This window comes from Taudactylus pleione, unplaced genomic scaffold (assembly GCF_031769625.1).
Source record: "Taudactylus pleione unplaced genomic scaffold, aTauple2 ptg000556l, whole genome shotgun sequence".
In the NCBI taxonomy this organism is placed as follows: Eukaryota; Metazoa; Chordata; class Amphibia; order Anura; family Myobatrachidae; genus Taudactylus; species Taudactylus pleione.
In genome coordinates, this window is record NW_028284958.1 from 16,093,788 (window position 1) to 16,119,552 (window position 25,765).

Genomic DNA, 25,765 nt, shown 5'->3' on the forward strand with positions numbered 1-25,765 from the left:
TTGATGTACAGCACAACTATGCGTTGTGCGCCTTGTATGTTTTATATGTATTATCTAATGTGCGTATAGGTTTTGATTGGACTTTTAACATTACGCGGTAGCAAAACAGGCGCACAACGCTAATAATCAAATATAGCATCGTACACAATGGTATCGTGCTGACGATGCAAAATGGTGTCATCAGAGGCGACACAAGATGGCGTCGCCAGATATTAATTTACACGATTTGGTCTCAGCCAATCATCCGGCTTCGACAGTCCACCCTTTGATTGCAACCAAAGCGCAATCACCCTTTAGGCTTAATCTATTCAGTCAAACACTATAAAATATTATTTAATGTTATATTAGGCGATGGCACAATTTGGTCATTAAACCATCAATAATGCGCCCTTGAGAGAGACATAAAACTACCCTTATATGCACGGATCTCGGAAGATCATGGGAAAGATGTGGGGATGCATCTAACCTATAAAGGAAGTCTTGAAGGTGATAGGGACTTCATTGTTCAAGATGTTTAAAATAACATTTGATAATGCATTTCATGCATGGCTAAATCTATGCATCATCTGATGGTACATTCTAGTTCAGGATTGTAATGCAGTTCTTCATCTACCTTGGCATTCATACTATTACTACTAACCACCATCATAATTTCATTCTCCCGGTTTACTTTAGCATTACATTTTTCACACTTCAACACAGTAGAAACACATCTGACACATAGACCAATTATTAAGATGACAACCAATATGAGGATCAGGAGCTTACCTACACTAGCAACCATTTCCTGGACCCACTCCCATAGACCGGAGAACCATTTTACAGAGTTCAACCATGAGAACCACTCTTTTTCTCCACCTCAGTCAATGAGGTATTATGGTTCTTTCGAAATTCCCATTTCAGCTGCAGAATCTCATCCATCTTCCGGTCTATCACCTCTTTGGGATAACTAGTATTATTTGTGATGTAAGTGCAACACTTGACACCAATTTGGGTGGCCAGAGTCACACAGTATCCACCAGTAACAGCTGTTAAATAATTTAACACTAGTCTATGCTGCACAAGTTCTTTCTTATAGGTCTGTAGCTCCTTACCAGTGTACCTGAACGTGTCATCATACATCTTGGTGATATTATCTATTAATTTAGCAAGATCTTGGATGTATCTAAAATTTAAAGTACCCCGAGCGATCCTGGTGGGATCTAGTGCTACCAAAATTTGGAAGCCAGTTGTTTCGCTAACCAACTCTGTGGCTGTATGTACATCACCAGGTATCATATTTCTTTTGTCTCTGTGTTCATACTGTGTATGAAGATATGGTGATGGTGTGTTTTTATGAATACCAAGCATTTCACCATGTGTAAGGGTTGTACCCTTCCCAGATAAACATAAACCTTCAGAACTCGGAGTGAGCCACTTGTACGCTTTCCTTCCACATATAAAATACACATCGTCTGGGAGTACATAAGGAATAGAATGTATCATTGCCATTAAACACATTTCTCTGACAAAGGATCCGATCGCAGGTTCTCCCATTTGGCTAATACACATCTCTGGTTGTATAATATCTGCACAGTACCCTTCTGGTACTGTGCCAACCATTTCCTTGATGGGACTACGAGTATACCTATACCGGAAATATCTCCCACTGTAAGTAATGTTATGTACAAGTTTATCATTTAGTGGTCTATTATCAGCTCTCTGTGAGAAGGTCATTGTCTGATTGTTCCCAATCACCTTCCAACTTCCTGGTTTATTGAAATTGGTGAAGTTTAAACATAAGAGAGTTCTCTCTACTTGGTACTAAGGATGTGCGCCGGACCATTTTTGCCGGATTTGGTTCTAATTCGTCGTCCGGCTTTGGATTTGCCAAACTGCGGTGACTGGCTTTGGGTTTGGATTTTTTTACACAAATTGACAAAAACAAAAGCTAAAATCACATAAATTGGGCTTTTTTTATTATTATTATTAACCTCATTAACATTAATTTCCAGTAATTTGCAGTCAATTTAGACCACCTCACAGTTTAAATTATAGTTTTCACCATTATTGGCCAAAGGTTGCAGTGAGCCGATTGGTTACCAAGCGACAAAGCAGAGACACCACCATTTAAAGTACATCTATGACACATTGCCACACAGCAGTGGCAGAAATGAAAAGTAGTGCACCCACCCAGTGGGGTACGGCCAGCAGAATCACAGTACTTGTGTAGAAAGTGGGCTACGGCCCTAGGAGTCACAGTGCACAATCTTATTCACATTACAGCGCACATAGTGACCCTGATTCACATTACACCATAAAGTAGTGTCTCTTATTTAAGTTACGACACACAGTAGTGCCCCTTTTACACAATGCCCACAGTAGTGACCCTTTTACACAAAGCCCACAGTAGTAATGACCCTTATACACAATCCCCACAGTAGTAGTGCCACTTATACAATGCCCCCAGCAGTGGTGGCCCCTATGAGGTGCCCCCAGTAGTAGTATGCCCCCCAGTAGCAGTGCCCCCATTAGCAGTGCCCCCAGTAGTAGTATGCCCCCCAGTAGCAGTATGCCCCCCAGTAGCAGTATGCCCCCCAGTAGCAGTATGCCCCCCAGTAGTAGTATGCCCCCCAGTAGTAATGCCCCCATTAGTAGTATGCCCCCCAGTAGCAGTGCCCCCATTAGCATGCCCCCTGATAGCAGTGCCCCCATTAGCATGCCCCCCAGTAGTAGTGCCCCCTTTAGCATGCCCCCAGTAGTAGAATGCCCCCATAAGTATGCCCCCCAGTAGTAGAATGCCCCCATAAGTATGCCCCCCAGTAGTAATGTCCCCTTACAAACACACAAATAAAAAAAAATAAAAAGCACTTACCTGAATCCCCGCTCCTGCCGCCGTCCGCTCTATTACGCGCGGAGGGCGCTGGAAGACGGAGCTCATGAGTGAGCTCCAATGGCTCCCTCTGTGCAGCAGCCAATGAGAGTCTGCCTGACTCTCATTGGCTGCTATTACAAACACTCAGCTGCTTACCGCCAGACAGAAAGGAGGGGGCTCATGATGGAGACTGTACACGGGCCCCCTCCTCTCCAGAAATGCCCCTGCCTCAGAGTCGCTTTTACCGACTGCTCTCACTTCCAGTTGTCACATGTCTCACCACCTGACACTGCCCATGTGACCTGCTCCTAACCTCTTGATCAGCTGCAGAGTCTGCTTGAAATTTTGGTCAACCTGTGTAATGGCATCCTCATGTGCTGTAGCCCGCTACAGTGTCAGACGTAATACCTCGCATAGCGGGATATTACACACTATAATCGGTATAACTATTTAGCAAAGCTATAGTAAAAACACAATGTTCCTAAAAGCTATTGTATAGTCGTGTATTGTGTCCTTCTAGAAGATGTGGGCTGGACGCCATACATACAGAGGTTCCTTGGTGGTGAAAGTTAAAGGGAACAACCCCTGCTAACAGCTCCCTGCAACTGCCAGTCAGTCCTTCACCAGCTACAGAGGCAAACAGGGAGTGCCGTACATTTCAGTGAGTAGCCAGATCATCACACTTCAGCAGTGAGACACAAGGGGATCATGCCTGAAAGATTTCCAGAGCAGTTAAATGCATGAGAAGGAATAGAAATAAAGAGATGGGAATGGGTGGGGTGGTAAGAGAAAGATGGAGGAGAGAGAGAGGGGAAAGGGTGGTGTAGGAAGAGAAAGATGGGTGGGGGCGAGAGAGGAAAGGGTGGTGTGGGAAGAGAAAGATAGGGAAGGGGTAGACACAGTAAGACAGATGGGGAAAGGGAAGGAGATGGGAAGGGGGAGGGGGGTGCACAAAATGGCCCCAAACACTGGAATAACTAATAAATGTTGTATATCATCTTTGCTTGTGTATACATTTGTGACTGGCTGTTCTGTGACTGGCTGTTCGGAGGTAGAATCAGATTTCTATGACAGAATCGGTCATGGAATATGTAATTTTTAAGAATTCCACATTAAGATGTGTGTGCATTGGATGTCATAATAGACTGCTGTAAAACCTGTTTAAAGTACCACAGTAATGCCCCTTCTACATTTATGCCACTGTAATGCCCCTTACACATTATGCCACAGTAAGGCCCCTTTTATACTATGCCACAGTAAGGCTCCTTACACATCATGCCACAGTAATGCTCTGTACAAGGCCTCTTTTACATTAAGCCACAGTAAGGCCCCATCTCCCTTCTCTTACCTGCCAGGGCCGTGCAGTGGGTGAGCTCAGGACGGGGCTGCCACATGCTGGGGAACTGTCAGCACTGCAGTCATTGTAATGTAGCGCTGCTCATGAAAAAATTGGAGATCACGGACCGGCAGCCTCTGCTGATTGGCTGCCGGTCCACAAGCACCGATTGGCTTGCGACCGGCACCACATTAGACTGACGGTGTCTCTGTGCCTCTCAAGGCCGGGATGTGGCTCCAAACTCACAAGAGCAGCAACCTAACCTCCCGGCAGCCTCTCCCCGGCACCCCATCATGTCCGGCACCCAGGTCACCTGCCCCCTTAGCCCTAGTTGCGGCCCTGCCTATAACCTATAACTTTCTTTCTCTCGAGACCTATAACTTTCCTCTCTCTCTTTCAAGACATAACTTTTCTTTCTTTCTCTTTCGAGACTTATAACTTTACTTTATTTCTATTGCTTTAAGGAGACTGAAACAACCTGCTCCTAACTGTGTTCATTCTGCTAATTTCCTGTTATTCTTTGCTGCAAAAATGGCAAAATACACTAGCTGTCTGTGCACGTTGGAATGACATCCTTATCCAAAGCGAGTGCCCTGGAGCAATGCGGAAGAAACAAAAGCTACATGGAGAGGGACCTCAGCGTCGCTCACCCAGAAGGAGGCTGCGGTTTACTGGAAGACCGGAAAGAATAGAGTCTGCTGTTAATATGAAAGTTGTCTGCAAAAACATTTCATGGCCAGAGGTTGAGGTTATCCATTCCAGAGACACTGGGAGGTAAAAAAAAAAAAAAATTGTTTCAGTGCTTGTGATAAAGCTTATTAACTTTGCATTTAAGGCACTTTTTTTGTTCCTTGACATCCTTTAAAAAAATTAAATAAATATATAATAATAAAGCTGTTATGGATGACATCACCAATTCATTGTTCCAGGAAAATGTTACGTTCTTCTGCTGATGGGAGAACTGGAGGGCTGTACAAAAACCCAAACAATGGCATGACCCAAAAAAGTATAAGGTAGGAGTGCACAGATGTTAGGGAGAACTCTACTACTGAAAGCTTACAATTTACTTTGGAAGGAGCAAGCTGAGCAGTACTTTTTGCGGAGAGGTGACATGAAACATAGCAGGTAGTGTTATGATTAGGTCAGGTGGAAGGGTGGTGGGCTGTGATAAAGAGCTGAAATTTGAGGAAGCATTTTAAAATTGGGCAAAAATCTGGTCGGGAGTAGGAGGGAGATACATAGGTGGGCAATAGCGCAGGGGAACTTTTGGAAGTAGCTACGAGTGAGAAGATGGCATGAAGGTCAAGAGATCAATGAGCAGGTGAGGTCATAAATGTAAGAGAGTGGTGAGGAAGCAGATTCTGATTGGCCCAGAGGAAGATTAGTCTTACTGTGACATTAAAGGTGGATAGGTGGATAAAAGGATCTGGCTAAGTGGCATATTTAACAAACTGTTTTTGTGGGAGATCCCCCAAAATCAGCCATTTTTGGGTGGTACCCGCAAAAGCTATCTCCTGGATGTAAGATGGAAGGATATCACATGCTATAGTATATTGGCTTTGAAGTCTGAGGATTCTCCTCCAATATCTGCTGTGGTTCCACCATTTTCATTTACAAAAGTAGCTCTCATATATTTCTATGGGTACTACTAAAATTTGAAATTTCCAAACTTGCCCCAGGTAGCTGAAGATAATCTAAAATCTGATAACAAATCAGATAACAAAATCTGGAGCGCCTACCTTCGAACCCTAATCATAATATTTGAAAGCTGAACAAAAGCATAACCTCAATTGTTATATGGAGGAAGATCCTTCGGAAGAAAAGTGATAGCAGTAGCTATCATTTTGCTTCGAATCATACGTTTTTTTTTTATTTTAAAGAAACCCCTTTAGGATGGCCTACCACTGTTTCCCAGGCCAATGTTGTAAAACAGCAACAGCCTCAGACTGAGAAGAGGCTTCTGGGAAATACACTGGCAAGAGGAGGAATGAATAGCAGTGGGTGCCACTGAGAGATAAGATTATTTCAAATGTAAGAGCCTAAAAATGGGTTGTACATGACGTATTGAGGCTAGATGTAGAGGACACATCTGTATTTTATGTAATATAGGTCTATTTATAGATCTATTCAAAATGTTATAGGTCTTTTCAAAAGCCCTGTATCTTTATCAAACAACCAGATTGCACCAAATTTGGTAGGGAGACTAATCAGGGAAGCAGGATTCTGATAAAAAGAAATGTGTTCAAAAAGTCACTGGTAGGGGGATAGGACACTATACAGCCATGGCAAAAGTTTTGAGAATGACAAGTGTTGGTTTTCCTGGCCATGACTCAAAATGTAGATGTTTTGTTCCCTGAGTTACTTAGTTATCACTTTTGCCTTATGGCAAGGTGCTTCATCATGCTGGAAAAGGCATTGTTCATCACCAAACTATTCTTGGATGGTTGGGAGAAGTTGCTCTTGGAGGATGTTTTGGTACCATTCTTTATTCATGGCTGTGTTCTTAGGCAAAATTGTGAGTGATCCCACTCTCTTGGCTGAGAAGCAACCCCACACATAAATGGTCTCAGGATGCTTTACCATGAATAAAGAATGGTACCAAAACATCCTCCAAGTGCAACTTCTCCCAACCATCCAAGAACAGTTTGGTGACAAACAATGCCTTTTCCAGCATGATGGAGCACCCTGCCATAAGGCAAAAGTGATAACTAAGTTACTCGGGGAACAAAACATAAAAATTTTGGGTCCATGGCCAGGAAACTCCCCAGACCTTAATCCCATTGAGAACTTGTGGTCATTTCTCAAGAGGCAGGTGGACAAACAAAAATCCAGAAATTCTGACAAACTCCAAGCATTGATTAGGCAAAAATGGGCGGCCAGTCATTATGTGGCCCAGAAGTTGATTGATAGCATGCCAGGGTCGAATTGCAGAGGTCTTGAAAAAGAAGAGTCAGCACTGCAAATATTGACTCTTTGCATAAACTTAATGTAATTGTCAACAAAAACCTTTGACACTTATTAAATGCTTGTAATATAGTAACATCTGACAAAAAGGTCTAAAAACACTGAAGCAGCAAACTTTGTGAAAACCAATACACTTTTGGCCATGGCTGTATACATACATACATATACACACACACTGTTCATATATAAACACACACCAATAGCTGGTCAGTAGTCCTATAAATGTGTTTTAATTGGTAATATCTCGGAGGAGAGGATTAAAGTGTGATATTACTATAGATGGGGTAAAATAATATTTTTACTCACCATAAAATCTGTTCCTTGGAGACCATCTGGGGGATGCCAATACCTCTGGGTTATGTATAGTGAACTGTGGAGTCGTGCTCTAACCAATTAAGACTGGCTCCCACCCCCTATATAACCCATCCCCTTTCCCTAGAACCTCAGTCTATGATTAACAAAGCCAGAGAAGGACCCACGAAAGAACGGAGAAAAGCAGAAAACCAACAGGTAACTAGTATGAAACCAAACAAGGGAGGGAGTCCCAGATGGACTCCAAGGAAAATTTTTTACAGTGAGTAAAAATCTTATTTTCTTTATCATCCATCTGGGGGATGCCATTACCTCTGGGATCTACCAAAGCAAGCCAATTTAAGGGGGGGAGCATCAGAACCGGCCACTCAAAGAATTTTTCATGAAACACTGGTGTCCCTCGCTCCAAATGTATGGAAATGGTATATGAAGACAAATGTGCCTGACGGATGGCAGAAGAGACCCATCTAGCGATGGATCCTTTTGAGGCTGACCAGCCTCTTTTGGTGCACCAATCAACACCAACAAAGAATCTGTACACCTCAAAGACAAAGTGTGCTCCAAGTAAATGCGTAACATACGTACCACATCCAACAGTGCTAAGGAAGAACCTTCACTAGTCACTGAAGCCTGGCAAAAGGCTGGAAGGATGATATCCTGGTTAATATAGAAAGCCAATAACAGCTTCGGAAGAAAGGAAGGTTTAGTGTGCAACATCACTCTATCCTCATGAAAAATAAGAAGAAGAGATTTACAAGAAAGAGCCACTAACTCAGATACCCTTCTGTCCGAGGCAATGGCCAAATGTAAAACAACCTTAAAAGTGAGGTATTGCAATTCTACAGATTCCAATGGCTCAAAAGGTGCCTTTTGAAGTGCCTCCAAAACTAAATTAGTCTCAAGGAGAAACCGGCGGGATATAAAAGGAGGCTGTATGCGAAGAACCCCATGCAAGAAGGTCTAAACTTCAGGAAAGGTGGCCAATTTCCTTTAAAACTGAATCGATAGGGTGGAAATTTGTCCCTTAAGGGAGAACAATCTAAGACCCTTAACCAAACCATCCTGCAGAAAGGACTAAGACAAGGCACTCGGAACCCTACAGGTTTAAACTTGTGTTGTTCACACCAAGAAATATATCTCTTTCATACTCAATGATAAATCTGGGAAGTGACTGGTTTGCAAGCCTGTATCGTGGTTTATACAACAGATTCTGAAAATCCTTTGACCCTCAAGATGTTGGATTCAAGAACCATGCTCTCAAAGCGAAGCAAGGCGAACTGGGGTGACTGCATGGACCCAGAAGTAACAGATCTGGATGTAGGGGCAAATTATACGGAATGTCTGCCAACATGTTACAAAGAATTGCGTACCAATGACGGCGCGGCCAGTCTGGATCCCCCAGAATTACTTTTATTTTGGAAAATTGATGATCCTGCCAAATCTCTGGAACATGCTTATGGTAATCTGTTGTAATTGGTAAATGTTGTTTCAATTAGGCTATTGAAGGTGCCCTTAGCAACAAATCATCCAGATAAGCCAACACATTGACCCCCTCACTCATGAGTAGGGAGATCATGTGTTCCATAACCTTTTGTAAAGACTCTGGGAGTGGTGGACAAACCAAATGGCATGGCCTGAAACTGAAAATGCTGGTGCCCAACTGCAAACTGCAGAAGATGTTGATGACCCCTCCATATAGGAATATGGAGGTAGGCATCCTTGATATCTATGGAGGCCAGAAATTCTCCCTCCTCCATGGAACAAATGACTGACCTTACGGACTCCATCTTGAACGTAAATTGAAAGTGGAGATAAGGATTTAACCCACTGAGGTTGAGAATGGGACAAAATGACCCATCTGGTTTGTCTACCAAGAAAAGACTGGAGTAAAACCTCAGGCCTTACTGTAGTACCGGAACTGGAATAATTACTCCTGAATCAGAAAACACAGCAATTGCCTGTATGAGAGCCGCCTTTGTGCAACCATCCACAGGTTGAGGAGTGGAAAAGAATCTTGCTGGAACAGTACCCCCTCCAAATCTAAAATGTAACTCCTGGTTACCAGTCCACTTATTAAAAAAATCCTGGCTGGTTTGAATCCAAGTTTCACGGAATCTGAGTAAGCGGCCTCCCACCAGAGGTCGGGTCCCAGTCTCGTGACAGTCATGTGAATTGACCTGCTAACTTAGCAGCTGGGCGACGGGTGCCGGGGACACCACGCCCCCTGAAAACACCTCTACGGGGATCCCTAGACATACCGATGATGGCCAAAAGCTTCCGCTGCCTTGGGTCCAAAAGCTAAGAGATTTTGGTTTTGGTGTTGATACAGGAAGGTATGGAATTTTGCTTCCCGTGACCCGAGAAATAATTTTAATTAATTCTGGACCAAACAGAGAACCTCCTTCAAAAGGCAGTGCCTCTAAAGCAGGGGTGGGGAACCTTTTTTCTGCCGAGGGCCATTTTAATATATATAACATTTGCAGTCCCGGTGCAGGCCACGCTCCTCCATGTGACATCACATGGGGTTGGGACCATAATTGCCGGTGATTACAGTAATGCCTGGAGCATCCTGAGGATGCTCTCAGGAGCTTTAAGGGCAGCGGTGTGACAGTCTGAATCATTCGAAGAACACTCCAGACAGCACTGCTGCATAGATTCTAACTGCAGGGTGCCATTCTAGGCACTCTTGAAGTCCACATTCACTTGCACAAAAACCAAAGGTAAACAAAGAATCTTCAGTACAAAACAATGTATGTTACTGCCTAAATTCCTGAAGAAATAGTCCAGTAAAGTTGCTTATATACACACAACAATGTTATAAGACCACCATACATCACCAGGTTAACTACCAAAGTAATAATCCTAGTTTAACTGCTTATCTGATAAGAGACAGTCATCCCCCTGTAATTTGCAGTGAGTCTCAAATATGGGAATCCAGCAGTACCCAATCACCCACCAAAATACTGTTTGGAGCATGGACTATGAAGCCCCATGTGCCTGCTGTCATTCAACTTGCATGGGGGTGGGACCAGCATGCCGTCGGCGTCCTGCTTCAATCAGGATGCCTAATGTCATCATAGGTGTTCCCCTAGCTACCGGCGTCTCCCTCCAGAGATCCACAGCTCCAGTGTACAGCGGCTCTTAGTGACGACATCATAGCCGACGTGCCTGCCCTGCACGTGCAGCAGCACCACGCCATGGGAGCATGGCCAACGAGTCGCCTTCCCCTAAAAAGCCAGCAGCATGCTCTTGTTCTGTAATCTCTCTCGGTCCAGCGGCCCTCGGGGGACAGGTACAACGCTGTCACGTGAGTAGTAACATGCCCAGCCGCTCTGCTAAAGTGGCATGCTGGAAAACAGTAATACAGCAACAAGGTCTTTACATGAGAAAAAAGTATCAAGCTTACCTTTTTGCCAGCGGCCCCCTCAGATGTGTGTCTGGTATGGAGTCCCAGGGACTATGTAGTTTGGTGACTCTCCCAGAGGCAATCTTTAGAGTGGGATACAGGATTCACACAAATCCTCTATTCTACCTAACTCCCACTCTGCTAGTGCTTGCCGCCTGTTGCCAGGGAATAAGCACCCAAACCAAAAAAGGAAAAAAAAGAAATGAATCCTAACTAAAAGAGCTAGGACCTAGCTAGTGCCTTACTCCAAGGCACTAAAAAAAAGACTGAGGTTCTAGTGGAAGGGGTTATATGTAGTAGGGGGTAGGAGCCAGTCTTAGTTAGTGCCCGACTCCACAGCTCATTATACATAACCCAGAGGAAACGGCATCCCCCAGCAGATGATAAAGGAAATATTTTTACTTAATTTCAGTACAATAAATAATCAATGCATAAGTTCCATAAAAGCCAGTATTTAAGACTATGCATTGTTTATGGAACAAATACTTGCTTTTTATTAAACAGTGCAGAGGGATTACCCCAAATACCAAATACAAAGCAGTAGCAAGGTGGTGTGAAATATGACCCACCACGCCAGGGGTGACTTCAGTCATACCCACTACAATAGTAGCGGAGGGGCGGCAGTCGGTGTTCTCTCTTACCCAGGGCACTGAAAGTGTAGTTACGTCTCTGTTTTAATGCTAGGGAGTTGAAGCAAATAATCCTAATTTTGTTTCTTCTTTCAGCGAGGCTGCCTATAACATGTTACATGTGGAGCAGTAATGTTTTGCTTTCATTGATGAGCTCAAACAAGACAGTAAAACAGGCTACTGTATAAGTGAGATCGCATTTTGGCACTTTGCCTAGTGGGTAAATAATTAACTCAAATAGCCACCATGTAAATTGTATTTACCTCAAATTTGTGCTCCAGGAAACTGGAAACTCAATCTGATGTTTGTTTGATTAAATTTACTTCTTTACCGGAATCGGTATGCAATGCCGCCGAATCAAATACCGACAGCGGCAGCCCGGTGATCGAAATCCCAACACCTCGAGGTATGTACCCTAACCCTCCCCTCACCCCACCTTAACCCTAACCCTCCCTTAGGGGTGCCTAACCTTAACCTCCCCCCTAGTGCCTAAACCTAACCCCCCCTCCCCGCACCCTAAACCTAACCCTAACCTCCCCCCCAGTGCCTAACCCTAACGCCCCCTTCCCCTAGCCTAACCCTAACCTTCCCAGGGGGGGTGCCTAACCTCAAGTCTCCCCAGGAGTCCCTAAACCTAACCTCCCTATCCCCGGACTAAGTGTATACTTACCCAGCACAGATAACGATTAGTCCGGCGTCCTCGGCGTTCCAGCATCGGGATTAACATAGGCGTTGGTATTTCAACGCCTATGTAAAATCCCTTGCCGGGATTACGCAGTCGGGAATCGGACCTGCGGCCATGCGGCCGCCGGTCTCATAACTACATCCCTTCTTTACCAATATTTTCAACATGGTTTTTGAATATGGTCCATTAATGTGTGTTTCTATAGGCATCTCTGTAAGTATACCTACTGTATTTCCTTATACTGTGAATGTGGAAAGCCATGTGTATTAATGATCCTCCTCAATAAGCAAAACCTTTATTCACAGTAGGGAAACTGGGCTACTCACTGCACATATCAGAACTAGACAAGAAATATTAAATACCGTGACACAAATATTGGTAAACCTAAATCTCGTTTTACTTAAAATTTGAGAAACAATTTAAATTAAAATCCAAACTAAAAAGGAAGCCACTTTTACTCCAAAATTAAATAATTCTAATGGTTACTAAAAATTCAGAAATAAGGGCCTGATTCAGACTCGGTCGCAAGCGCTGAGCACTCGCAACTGGGTCAATGGTGGCCCACAGCGCATGATGGAGCAAGCTCCGTCGTACGCATGCGCGAGACCCGGCTAGCGACGGGCAATCCGCTGCTCCGGGTCTCGCAACAAAGGCAGCGAGCTGTTGATGTTGAGTGACAACTCGCCCCCTTTGGTGGGCGGATCGGGGGGGTGGCTGCCCAAACGGAGGCGTTCCCATGAGAACGCCTGCCGTTTGGGGCCCGGCTCTGTTAGAGCCGAAATCTCTCTGGGGCTTGCGGCCACGACACCCTACCACAAGGGTCTTGTCGCAAACCCGATGGTCGCGATGGTCTTGGCCATCGCGACCATCATCATGGCCGCTCGCTATAGCTGTGGGTGGTCACCCACAGCTATGCGAGCGGCCAGGAGGCCGATCCAGTAAAAAAAAAATGCCCGGCCTTGATTCAGAGCGAGCGGCTCTGAATCAGGCCCTAAGAGCATAAAAAAATGTCAAGTGTTGTAGGCAAGAAAAAATAAATAAAAAATAGATAAACAGTCAGTATTAAAAAAAAATAAACAAAATATATATCAAAAAGTACAAAGAATGCATATTTAAAATAAATGCTGTAACATATTAAACACACACATGGTCGGCAGGCTTATTCAATAAATCAAGTTAAACAGTACGTACCTGTAAAATCATAAATAGTCACCAATATAATAACTGGCATGGTCAATATTTTAAGAACAAAATATGTTAGTTATTAACAGACCTCACAATAATAATTGTCTTATTTAATGTTGAACTGAATATAGCAGTTTGTACCTGTGTGACTTCAGCAGGTATAAGAAATCCAATAAGAAACAGTGTGTCTTGATAAACTTGGAAGAATCCTCACAGATATAAAGGCCAAGAGACTATAACAGAGATTTCCAAACGCGGTCCTCAAGGCACCCCAACAGTTCAGGTTTTAGAGATATCCATGATTGAGCACAGGTGGTTAAATCATATTGACTGAGGTACTAATTAAGTCAAGTGTGCTTAACCATGGATATCTCTAAAACCTGAACTGTTGGTGAGCCTTGATGACCACGTTTGAGAACCTCTGGACTATAGCATCAGGGCCAGTTCTAGGGGTGTTCGACCAGTGCGGTCGAACAGGGGTGCCACACATATAGGGGGCGTACCCCTCCCCAACATCCCGATTTCAGTACTGTCCCGCTGTTCCACCCGTGGGCCAAAGTTGCTCCCGGGTGGTGAAATCGGGAGGTTGAGGTCCCCCACCGTCGCAGCTGTGCGGCAGTGCCGGAATCTGAATGGATGCTGTGCGCATGCGCGCGGCCTCCTTTCAGTGACGGGAACGGGAGAGGGCCTGACGTTATTTGAAGATGCGCCATTTGGCCATGCCTCCAAATATCACATATGGGGTGTGACCTATGGTAATTAGGCCACATCCCCATTTTTTGGGGGGGCACACTTTGAAGAGCTGGCACAGGGTGCTCAGAACACTGGAGCCAGCCCTGTATAGCATTTGATGTATTGGACATCAAGGGGGTGATTCAATTGTTTTATTGCGCCCGATCTGTCTATCGTGATGGGAGATCGGGGTGCGATATTAAGTTGTTTTTGGGCGCCCATGCTTTAATTGCACATATCGAGCTCAAGGAGACAGGGTTTAGTCGCGTAAAGGGGCTAAAAGCATCTAAAGTCCTTTAGGGAGTCCAAACCAGAAGTTATTGTACATTTTTGCTCGCCATCTCAAGAAGATGAGAATAGAAATGCTGGCGCCAGAGGCCATCGCGCCTGAACTGAGCAACAATTCAATAGTTAAAGTCGCTGGTGAATATAACTGAATTCTTTCCTCATGAGGCATTTGTTATTATCGTACATATGTAAGGCGCCACAGTGCCGGACAGTGGGAAGAACTGGACATACATAAAACTGGGAATGACCAGATAAACAAAATAAAAGCAGGCATGAAAACAAAGTATAAGGAGGGCCCTGATCATGAGAGCTTAAGCAGAGTACACACTAGAAGATTTTTTTTTTTTTTTTTTAAATATTTGGTGATTTCCAACGGATCAGAATGAAAAAAATAATTCAAATTGTCCAGTGTGTACGCACTATGCGCGCTCATGTGGGGTCGTACGCCCCTTCAGATCTGCCATACATGCTGTTCAATCTGAAGATAGCGTCAATGACCAGGTGATATGTTAACATTATATAGTTATTGATGAAATGACCAAACAACGCAGGATATATAGTTTGGAAGATTGCACTGTCTGTACGCATTATATAGTTTGTCTGGGAGTTCAAGGTAAATCTGGATGACCATTGCGTTGTTTGCACATAGTCTTTTGTGTACCCAGGTTTACATTCTAATTGGAAGCGGACACATCTGAAACAAGAGAAACAAGTGTTATTCATAGTGGAGAATGGGTCAGCTGGGAGGGAGCAATAACCTGCAGGGGCGTATTTATAAAGGGTGCTGGGTGTGCGGTACACACGGGCCCCTGGGTCCTGGGGGCCCCACACCGCATACCCTGCACCCATATTTGTTTATACTTACTTTTCCGTCGTCTTCAGAGTGCTGCTCCGCGGCACCGGACCAGCGCTGCAGAGCAGCAAAAATCACAGAGAAAGTGGCGGGGCCAACTTCCCTGTGACTCGCGCATGGGCGGAAAAGAGGTCTCCGAGAATAAGGCACGGGCGTCATTTTCCCGGAGACCCGGGCATGAGCATTAAATTCTTCCACTAAGCCAGAATCTATCATCCTCTGTCCGCTGTCAGAGGGGAGGCTGCACATGGGGCCCCCTCCTCTCTTAAAATACCCCTGATAGACTGGTTAGCATAGTCTGCATGGTAAACTCTAATAAATGGGTTTTCAGAGAGAGCGACACCTAGATCAGTAGTGTGTGTGTGCATGGACATCTCATGTAGCATACCTAGAACAGCAAATAAGCATCATTTTTGTAACCCCCCCCATAAGAACTTTATTTTAGTTTACATTATTTTCTGAAATTTATATATAATATTTAGAGATTTGACTTGAAAGTGTGATGCTTTTAGATTGTCGCTTCAGTACAAAAAGCAGTGCATGTTGGGTCTTGACATGTGCAGGTTCAAATTTGTCTGAGTTTGCTCTCATTGTATTCAATGTTCTTTGCCCATGACTAATGTCTTCAATCATGTTGCGTCAGCTTGGTCTTTCTAGGGATGAGGTCTTGCATATTCTAGAGAGTTTGGATTGAAACGAAAAGTGACATATACGATTCAGATAGTGATTTTTTGCCAGAGACAAGAGAGTATGAAGATTGTAATATGAGTGAGGAGTTGTCAGTGGGGGAGGATACAAGTGCTAATCTACCTCAGTCCTCGCCTCTACCGTTTCAGCAGGCTCAGTCAAATGCCTCAGACGTGAAGATGGAGGCCAGAGATGGAACTGAGTATGAGGAAGGAACGAGTAGATTCCATGACATTCGCCTGACACAGAGTGGATGCCTCCATCATCATTGCTTTTTGACGGATCGATGCTTCATCTAATGAAGAGGCAAACAGAATCAAATGCTCAGAAAGAACTAAAGCGCAACGATTGGACCGTGTCACTCGAACACCACTGGAATAATGTACGCCAGTGGTATTTGTGCAAAATGTTATATCTCTATGGATTATATTTGGTCACTTTCTTGGGGGGCCAAAATTAATCAAAGACACAATGCCAAGGGAAAGATTTCAGGAGTTTCTCAGATTTCTCATTTTCGATGAGAAATCAATCTGAGCCTGCCACCTGACATATTTGCTCTTTCCCTCAAAATTTTCACAAATTTCAGGGACAACTGTCATCATTATTGCCACCCAGGTAAAAATATAACTATTGATGAGCAATTACTTCCAAGCAAAACAAGGTTCAGGTTTACCCAATTTATTTATTTAACATGCCCGACAATTATGGACTAAATTTCTGGATCGCTGCAGACGTAGCAAAAAAGTATGTCTGTAATGCCTTCCCATACCTTGGTAAAAAGAAGGCCCGTCCAGACAAGTAGCCACCAGGAGATCACATCATTATCTGCCTCATGGAGCCATTTCTAAACCAAGGAAGAAATGTGACGACAGACTTCTCCACATCTCTTCAACTTGCCAAGAAGCTCCAAGAGAAGAAAACATTGGTGGGAACAATAAACAAAATTTGGAAAAAATCCCTGATGAGGTGAAGAAGCCCAATGCAGAAATACACTCCACTACCATCTTGCAACAGACTGACAACAGAGACTGCACCGTGACTGTGCATCAAGGGGAGAATAATAAGACATGTCGTTCTTCTCAGTACACTGAATGCTGAAGTAGCAGTGAGCAAAGTAGAAAATAAGAAACCAGAAACTGTAACCTTCTATAATGCCATGAAGTACAGGGTGGATGTGATTCACCAAATGACTCGTAAATACACCACTAAGGTTGCATGTAGGAGATGGCCCATGCATGTTTTCTACAATATTTTGGACACGGCGGCAATCAATGTCTAGGTCATCTACAATCAACAAACAGAAAGATGAAAAGGAAGATGTTCATGCCTCAGCTGGTGAATGAACTAAAGAGAGGGAAAGAGCAAGAAGGACAGCAGCGAGAAGAGGATGGTGTAGAACCAAGGTCATCTGAAAAGCTAATCTACAATAAGAAATACACTTAATATTCTATTAGGTGGATATTGTTTTATGCGGTCCATTTGGCTACCATGTAGATACATCCATTGTAAATTATAATAAGCATTACACGCTATTTGATTAAACCAATAATAAAGCTACATATAGGTGGAAAGTGATATTATTTTCAAGTAAGTAAAACCTATTTTAAAAGGGTATTTATAGTAACCATTGATATACAAGATAAAAGGTGTACATGACATATATATGAGGCGACAGGATATGTATTGGATATATTTTACGAGGTGTATATATGACATATATGAGGTGACAGGACATGTATAGGATATATAAGGAGGTGTACATGACATATATATGAGGCGACAGGATATGTATAGGATATATTAGGAGGTGTACATGACATATATATGAGGTGACAGGACATGTATAGGATATATAAGGAGGTGTACATGACATATATATGAGGTGACAGGACATGCATAGGATATATTAGGAGGTGTACATGACATATATATGAGGTGACAGGACATGTATAGGATATATTACGAGGTGTACATGACATATATATGAGGTGACAGGACATGTATAGGATATATTAGGAGGTGTACATGACATATATATGAGGTGACAGGACATGTATAGGACATATTACGAGGTGTACATGACATATATATGAGGTGACAGGACATGTATAGGATATATTACGAGGTGTTTATGACATATATATGAGGTGACAGGACATGTATAGGATATAATAGGAGGTGTATATGACATATATATGAGGTGACAGGACATGTATTGGATATATTAGGAGGTGTACGAGATATATATATGAGGTGACAGGACATGTATAAGATATAATAGGAGGTGTACATGACATATATATGAGGTGACAGGACATGTATAGGATATATTACGAGGTGTTTATGACATATATATGAGGTGACAGGACATGTATAGGATATATTAGGAGGTGTACATGACATATATATGAGGTGACAGGACATGTATTGGATATATTAGGAGGTGTACATGACATATATATGAGATGAAAGGACATGTATAGGATATATTAGGAGGTGTATATGACATATATATGAGGTGACAGGACATGTATTGGATATATTAGGAGGTGTGGATGACAGGACATGTATATATTAGTAAGTGTATATATGACATACATATGTAAAGTGTTAGGACATGTACATGGTATATTATATATATATGACATAGTGGAAGGTGAGGGGGACACATGAGGCCACCATATTCCCAGACCCGCCCTGACCGTAGTTTCAGTCTGTCTCACACCTGGAGATCAGTCTCTGCCTGAGCTTGGGCAGCGCCGCTGCTGCCGAGATATATCCGGGCATTTCCCCCTCCCCTCCTCTGGAGACATGATCCGGACCGGTCTCATCTTTCTGACCCGATGTGTCCTCGGACGCCACTATCTTCCCGGACCTGCCCTGACCGTAGTTTACATTTACTTCCCACAGAGAGCTGTCAGTCACAGCTGGCACACAGCACACACAGCCAACCTGTGTTTCACACCCAGGCCAACACTTCCACTAGGCAAGCTTAGGAAGCTTCCTAGGGGTGCCGGCCACTAGACGGCGCCCCGCCCTCCGATCACCCCCCCATTTGCCGGGTACCCGCTGAGATTGGGTTACCAGTAGGCGCATGGCCCCTTCTCTCCTCCCCACCCCACAACCCCCACTCCCTCTTCCCCGGCACCAGAGGCAGCCGGAGGAGGGTGCTCACTCCTGAGCTCCGTCTTCTGGGTCCCGCAGTCCACTGTGGGAGTGACGTCATGACGTCACTCCCATAGTTCTGAGGAGCAGGCGTCGGGGATGGACGACAGCAGGCACTGGAGTGGGGTTTAAGTTAAGTATTGGTGTTTTTTTTATATGTATGTGTACTGGGGCACTACAGGGGCCTTACTACTATGGGCACTACAGGGGCCTTACTACTGGGGGCACTACAGGGGCCTTACTACTGGGGGCACTATAGGGGCCTTACTACAGGGGGCACTACAGGAGCCTTACTACTGTGGCCTGGCTGCAGGGGCCTGACTACTGGGGGCACTACAGGGGCCTGACTACTGGGGGCACTACAGGGGCCTGACTACTGGGGGCACTACAGGGGCCTTACTACTGGGGGCACTACAGGGGCCTTACTACTGGGGGCACTACAGGGGCCTTACTACTGGGGGCACTACAGGGGCCTTACTACTGGGAGCACTACAGGGCTTTACTACTGGGGGCACTACAGGGGCCTTACTACTGGGGGCACTACAGGGGCCTTACTACTGGGGGCACTACAGAGGTCTTACTACTGGGGGCACTACAGGGGCCTTACTACTGGGGGCACTACAGGAGCCTTACTACTGGGGGCACTACAGGAGCCTTACTACTGGGGGCACTACAGGGGCCTTACTACTGGGGGCACTACAGGGGCCTTACTACTGGGGGCACTACAGGGGCCTTACTACTGGGGGTACTACAGGGGCCTTACTACTGGGGGCACTACAGGGCTTTACTACTGGGGGCACTACAGGGGCCTTACTACTGGGGGCACTACAGAGGTCTTACTACTGGGGGCACTACAGGGGCATTACTACTGGGGGCACTACAGGGGCATTACTACTGGGGGCACTACAGGGGCATTACTACTGGGGGCACTACTACAGGGGGCATTACTTTTAGGGGCATTATTACTACTGGGGCACTGCGTAAGGTGCACCATTACAGTGGGCATTGCATAAGGAGCATCATTACAGTGGGCATTTAGGACCTCATTCAGAGTCGGTCGTTGCAGCCGCACGGTCGTATGCATACGATGTTTTTCTTTCTGCGCCTGCGCACGGCTAGCAGTGCGCATGTGTGTACGAGCTCTACAGATCAAAAATACTGTCGGTCGTAGGGCTTCCGACACGGAAGTGGATTTCTTAAAGTTGATTGACAGGAAAGACCATTTGTGGGAGTATATGGGGGTGGTGGTCTGGAAACTGAGGCGTTTTAGGGGAGTGCATAAATTACCTGCTTCGTACGACCAAGAATTGCGGATGCATGAAAATCTACGAACAGGCTGATCGTCCAGGCTAAGGTAGGCAAGAAGCGTCCGTAAGCCGCAACAGTACAATCGTTAATCTGATGTTACCTGCGATGTTTCGATTTGGAACCACACAAACCAAGCAGCTAAGATTGCTGCATTGTAACTATTAACACTGCTAATTACCTTGTAACTCATTTCACTTGCGTGTGCATTAGGGAATTCGTAACACAAATGTTTCTTTGTGCTTTTTAAACAGTTTTTGGATAAAACAGTTTTTAAAACATCTAGCATTGTGTAGCAGCCTTTTCAGATACCACACTTTTTAAACCTTGTATACATTGATATAGTTAAAGATAGACATTTTTGGTATGAAATTTTTTTATTTTTTTGAAATTTGCCTTTCATCACAATTTAAATAATAATTGTTTCGGCAACATTTGTATATAATTAAAATAATGTTAAAAAAAAAAACATAAATTTTTTGTTAAAAAAAATAAAAGAGCTTGAGACATTGGTGAAGAAATATGGGGACTGGACAACAGGTGAGGGAGGAGATATCCAGGGCTACTTGCGTTGTTTGGGCCGGCTCGGAGGAAGAGGTAAGCTATGGACAGCCGACTGGCGTGTACCACGCCGACTGGCCTGGCCAGAGGTAGATGGGATTTCCTCTGGCCTAGGCATAGGGCTCTCCATACTTGCGAGGGTGGCTGTTGGGCTGCCAGAGGTGGTGGTCCTGGGAGGAATGGAGTCTCGCTCCATCATGGCAGGTGGGTTGGCCTGCTCCTGGGTATTGGCCAAACGATCTAGGGCTCCAGCAATGGTCTCCAGGGCCACCGCCACCCTCACCAGAGTGGTCTCCATCCTCAGAAGAACATATGTGTTATCCTGAGTTTGGGAGACCAACCTGGTGAGGAGAGGCACTGCTCGGTCTGATGGTTGCCCTGGAGTAGACTCCACAGGGTCCCCAGATGTGCTGGACCCAGACCTGACCTCAGGAGCAGGCACTTCCTCCTCTGAGTCTGGAATATAAAAAAAAAATGTTTTTATTTGTTTCCCCCCCCCCAAAAAAAAAACCAGACGTTTCAGCTTTATACTTTTTGTCTAACAAAATTAAATTACCTTCTTGCACATGTGGAGCGTTGAAGTCGGCCATGTCAGTGTCCATAGTGGACACGCCGACTATCTCCTCTTCCGTCACACATCCCTGAGCCAACGTCTCCAACCTTGTCAAGGCCAGCTCCTCAGGGATGGGACCACCACCTGTCCCCGCAGCATGGTCCACCCTAGTCCGTAGCTTCCTCTTCAGTTGGTACTTGAAATCCGTCCAGCTGTCAATGTTATTTTTGAAATTTAAAGTGTTAGTTTTTTTAAATAAGATCAAGCTTTGGACTTCAGTACACTCACAATATCATTTTCTTACCGTTTTTTTATGACTTTCTGTGTTCTGTAGGTTGTCCCCACAGCATTAATAGCCCTGGATATCTCCTCCCAAATCCTGTCTTTGGCTCCAGCCCCCATATTTCTGGGTGCATTGACTAGGTTCTCCATTGTCATGGTCACCAATCTCTCAAGCTCGATCCATGAAAATAGAGGGTTTCTTGGCCTGCTTGGGCCCGCCTCCTCCTCCTCTACTGGTGGACTTTGATTCCCAGCACCTACAACAATTTTTAAAATAGTAAAAAATTTTAACTTTTTTTTTTAGGGAAATATGACCAGTTTTTGTGTTGTGTAAAAAATGTGATTTGCACTTACCTGGCTCAGTTGGCCTCTGCTCACCATGCTCCTCGGTTGACATTCTGCTAACCTGTGAGAGAGCATGAAGAATACTGCTTGTGCAGACTTTTTTATAGATGTGATCGCATCCCTGGATTGGTCACCCGTGCATCCTTATTTCCCTAACTACAAATGCACACCTTTCCTGCATTCCGTAATTACTATGTGGGTTGTGCTAGATGTGAGCGCATCCCTGGATAGGTTACCCGTGCATCCTTATTTCCCTAACTACAAATGCACACCTTTCCTGCATTCCTTAATTACTGCATGGGTTGTGCTAGATGTTAGCGCATCCCTGGATTGGTTACCCGTGCATCCTTATTTCCCTAACTACAAATGCACACCTTTCCTGCATGTTTCAATAATTGGGGTTTGGTTTCTTTATTTAAGGCAAAGCCAAATGTTCCCTTACTTGTGGGTTGTAGTTGGAGTGTTTGGTGGTGCAGGAGGTGTTTGATAGTAGCTAAATAGTTTGAAGTTGATTGAGAGGTTCTTGTGTGTGTTGTTTGAGAGGTGCTTGTGTGTGCTGATTGAGAGGTGCTTGTTTGAAGTTGATTGAGAGGTGCTTGTGTGTGTTGTTTGAGAGGTGCTTGTGTGTGTTGATTGAGAGGTGCTTGTTTGAAGTTGATTGAGAGGTGCTTGTGTGTGTTGTTTGAGAGGTGCTTGAGTGTGTTGTTTGAGAGGTTCTTGTGTGAGTTTTTTTTTTGTTTTTGGTTGTGGGTATTTTTTTTGGGGGGGTTAGTTTTTTTTGGGGGGGGGGTTTGTGTTCATTTCTTTTTGGTGGTTCCTTTGTGTTCCTTTCTTTTTGGTGTTTGTTTTTTTTTTTTTATTTTTTGTGTTTTGTTTTTGGTGGTGGTTTTTCATTGACAAATTTGATTGGTTCGGACTTTTAACAAACCCCGTTAATTGTTGTGCTTGAGCCGGTTACTTGTTTGGTTTGGTTGGCCGGGCTTTTGTCTTCCAAAATCCAATGTTATTTGAAGAATCAAGTAAGTGTGCCAGCCTACTCCATTCTGATTTTGTTTTCTTTGGGATCAACAATCATAAAAAAATTAAATTTTTTATACTAATTTTTATATTTTTTAAAATATTTATTAAAAGGTGTTTAACACTCCATTTTGGACTTGAATCAGGTAAGTGTCTATTTATTCAAACCTACACTTATTTATATTTTTGGTTTAAATTTTTGATAACATTTTACTTGGAATATTGTTTATTGATCTATTTTTTAAATGTAAATTTGTACATTTAACAACAATTCATATTGATGATTTTAAAAATTAAGCATGGTTTTAACACTAAAAGTAGTAATATTGGTTTGACCTCAAAAAATCAATTTTTTTTTTATTCCCTCTAATTTTAAAAAAGTACAACAAATACACCTGTAGTGATTTCCGAAGATGGCACTGCCCGACCCTGTAAGAATATGCACCATTATTATAAAGCTAAGTATTTTTGCACAAATAATCAAAAAACACTCTTAGAACCAATTAAAAATATAAATTTAACTTTACAGAGCGATGTTGGACAGCTATTAGTGGCCATGTTGACCCCCACCAACCTTCCTCAGCCTCCTCCTGGGCGTAGGCATAGGAGGCATGCAAGGGCCAAGATATATAGAACACGTGTCACCCTTTTTGGAATGCCTGATGATGTGGTTGTAACCACTTATCACCTGCCTCCAAATATTATCCTAGACACTCTTTCAATAATAAAGAATGATCTAGAAAGTCAGATTAACATTCCTACAGCAATCTCACCACTTACACAGTTGTTGGCGGTGTTACATTTCTGCACCTCAGGGTCCTTCCAAACCACTGTGGGGCTGGTAGGTGGCCTCTCCCAGCCCTCATTTTCACGGATCCTGAGGAATGTGCTAGATGCATTTTTCAATCATCTAGCACAATTTATTAGTATGCCTTTGGATACGGAAGCCCTTGATGTGGTAAAGCAGAAGTTTTTGAAGTTGCAGGCTTTCCACACGTCATAGAGGTGGTGGATGGCACTCACATAGCACTTCAGCCCCCTGCATGCAGGGAACAAATATATAGGAACCGAAAACATTACCATTCCCTAAATGTAATGGTGCTATGTGATGCCTCCCTCCAGATCCTCTCCCTGAATGCAAAATTCCCAGGCTGCGGCCATGATGCGTACGTGATCCAGCATTCAGAGATTTGGCCAAAATTAAGCACACTGCAAGCTGGTGACGCATGGATTTTTGGTAAGTAAAAATCACACTGCAAGCTGGTGACGCATGGATTTTTGGTAAGTAAAAATCCAGTATGTATTTCTAGAAATAGTGTAAACAGGTTCTCATGGTAAATGTATGTATCTTTTGGTGTCCCATTTCCATGAGGTGACAGTGGATATCCTTGCACGCCCTGGCTGCTGACTCCTTATTTGACTCCCACACCAGGGCCCCAAACTCACTATAATGCTGCGTTTACTGCCACCAGGCAGGTGGTGGAGCGCTGTATCGGCCTTTTAAAGGGCCGGTTCCGGTGTCTCCATCACTCTGGTGGTGCACTCATGTACTCACCGGATATGGATTCTCGCATTGTGGTCCTGTGTGGGATTTTACACAACATTGCAATAAGGAGTCGAGTACCCATGCAGCCAGAGGAGGCCTTGCCAGAGGATGGCCCCCCGTAGGAAGGTGTTGTGATGTTGTCGGGGGGGCCAGACGTGATGATGTTGTTTCATATTTTTTTAGGTAGGCATATTTAAAAAAAAATGTAAATTAAAATAAAATTTTTCCAAATGTATTTTAATGTGTACCTTTTTCTTGTTTTCTTTTCCTACCAACCAAATCACAACACTTTCCAAAACCTGCAAAAAAAATGGAACCCATTGGCAATACCCTGTATGTTTTTGGACAACTAACACATTTTGCACGGATATCCCCCAACATGTTTAGTTAATTTGCCTTTTGTTTTAGTAATTTCTATGTTTCCCAATCAAAAATCTGTTTGTTTTTTTACTATAGTTGTTTATGTTTGACTAAGCCAGATGTTTTATTTGGCCAAACCATGAGGACATTTGTTATGTGTGAATCTGTTATGAAATTTTTTTTACCAGTAAAAGCCTGTTGGCAACATGTTTGTTATGTAATAAATGTTTTAAACGACATACAAATGTTGTTTTTTGTTTTTAAAAAATTGAAAGCTATTTTGAGGTGGATAATGTAAGCCAACCCATAATTTAATAATGTACAACATTACTGCAAATGTTCTTAAGGTTTACTAATACATTTTTTAAGTTCTTACACTATGGAAAGGCACCCACCTTTGGTCCAAAAATTTTTTACATGCAGAAATCCCCAAAATTTTTTTTTTTTTAAAGTGTCATAAAAATGTAAAAAATTGAAAACAAACAAACTACACATCCTCCAAATGCCCCACTAATCTTTGTAGGCAGCAGTAGTCCTGCATTAAATAGCCCGAGGTCTCTCTCAACTCCTCCAGAATTTCCCTCAGGATGTGGGTTAGATCTGTGGAAAATTAAAAAGATTTTAGGATTAAATACTTCATTAAAATTAGAAACATTTGAACATTACACATTATTCAATGTACCAAAAAGTGTTTAAACAC

At 43.6% G+C, this 25,765-nt stretch overlaps 1 protein-coding gene across 1 annotated transcript; it reads left to right on the forward strand.

Moving 5' to 3' along the window:
- Nucleotides 1-4,756: 4,756 nt before the first annotated feature.
- PGPEP1L (pyroglutamyl-peptidase I like) lies at nucleotides 4,757-12,494 on the forward strand. Its single transcript, XM_088452889.1, is given in 3 exon segments — nucleotides 4,757-4,859; nucleotides 4,862-4,964; nucleotides 12,392-12,494. Coding segments are annotated over 3 exon segments (309 nt in total).
- The last annotated feature ends 13,271 nt before the right edge of the window (nucleotides 12,495-25,765 follow it).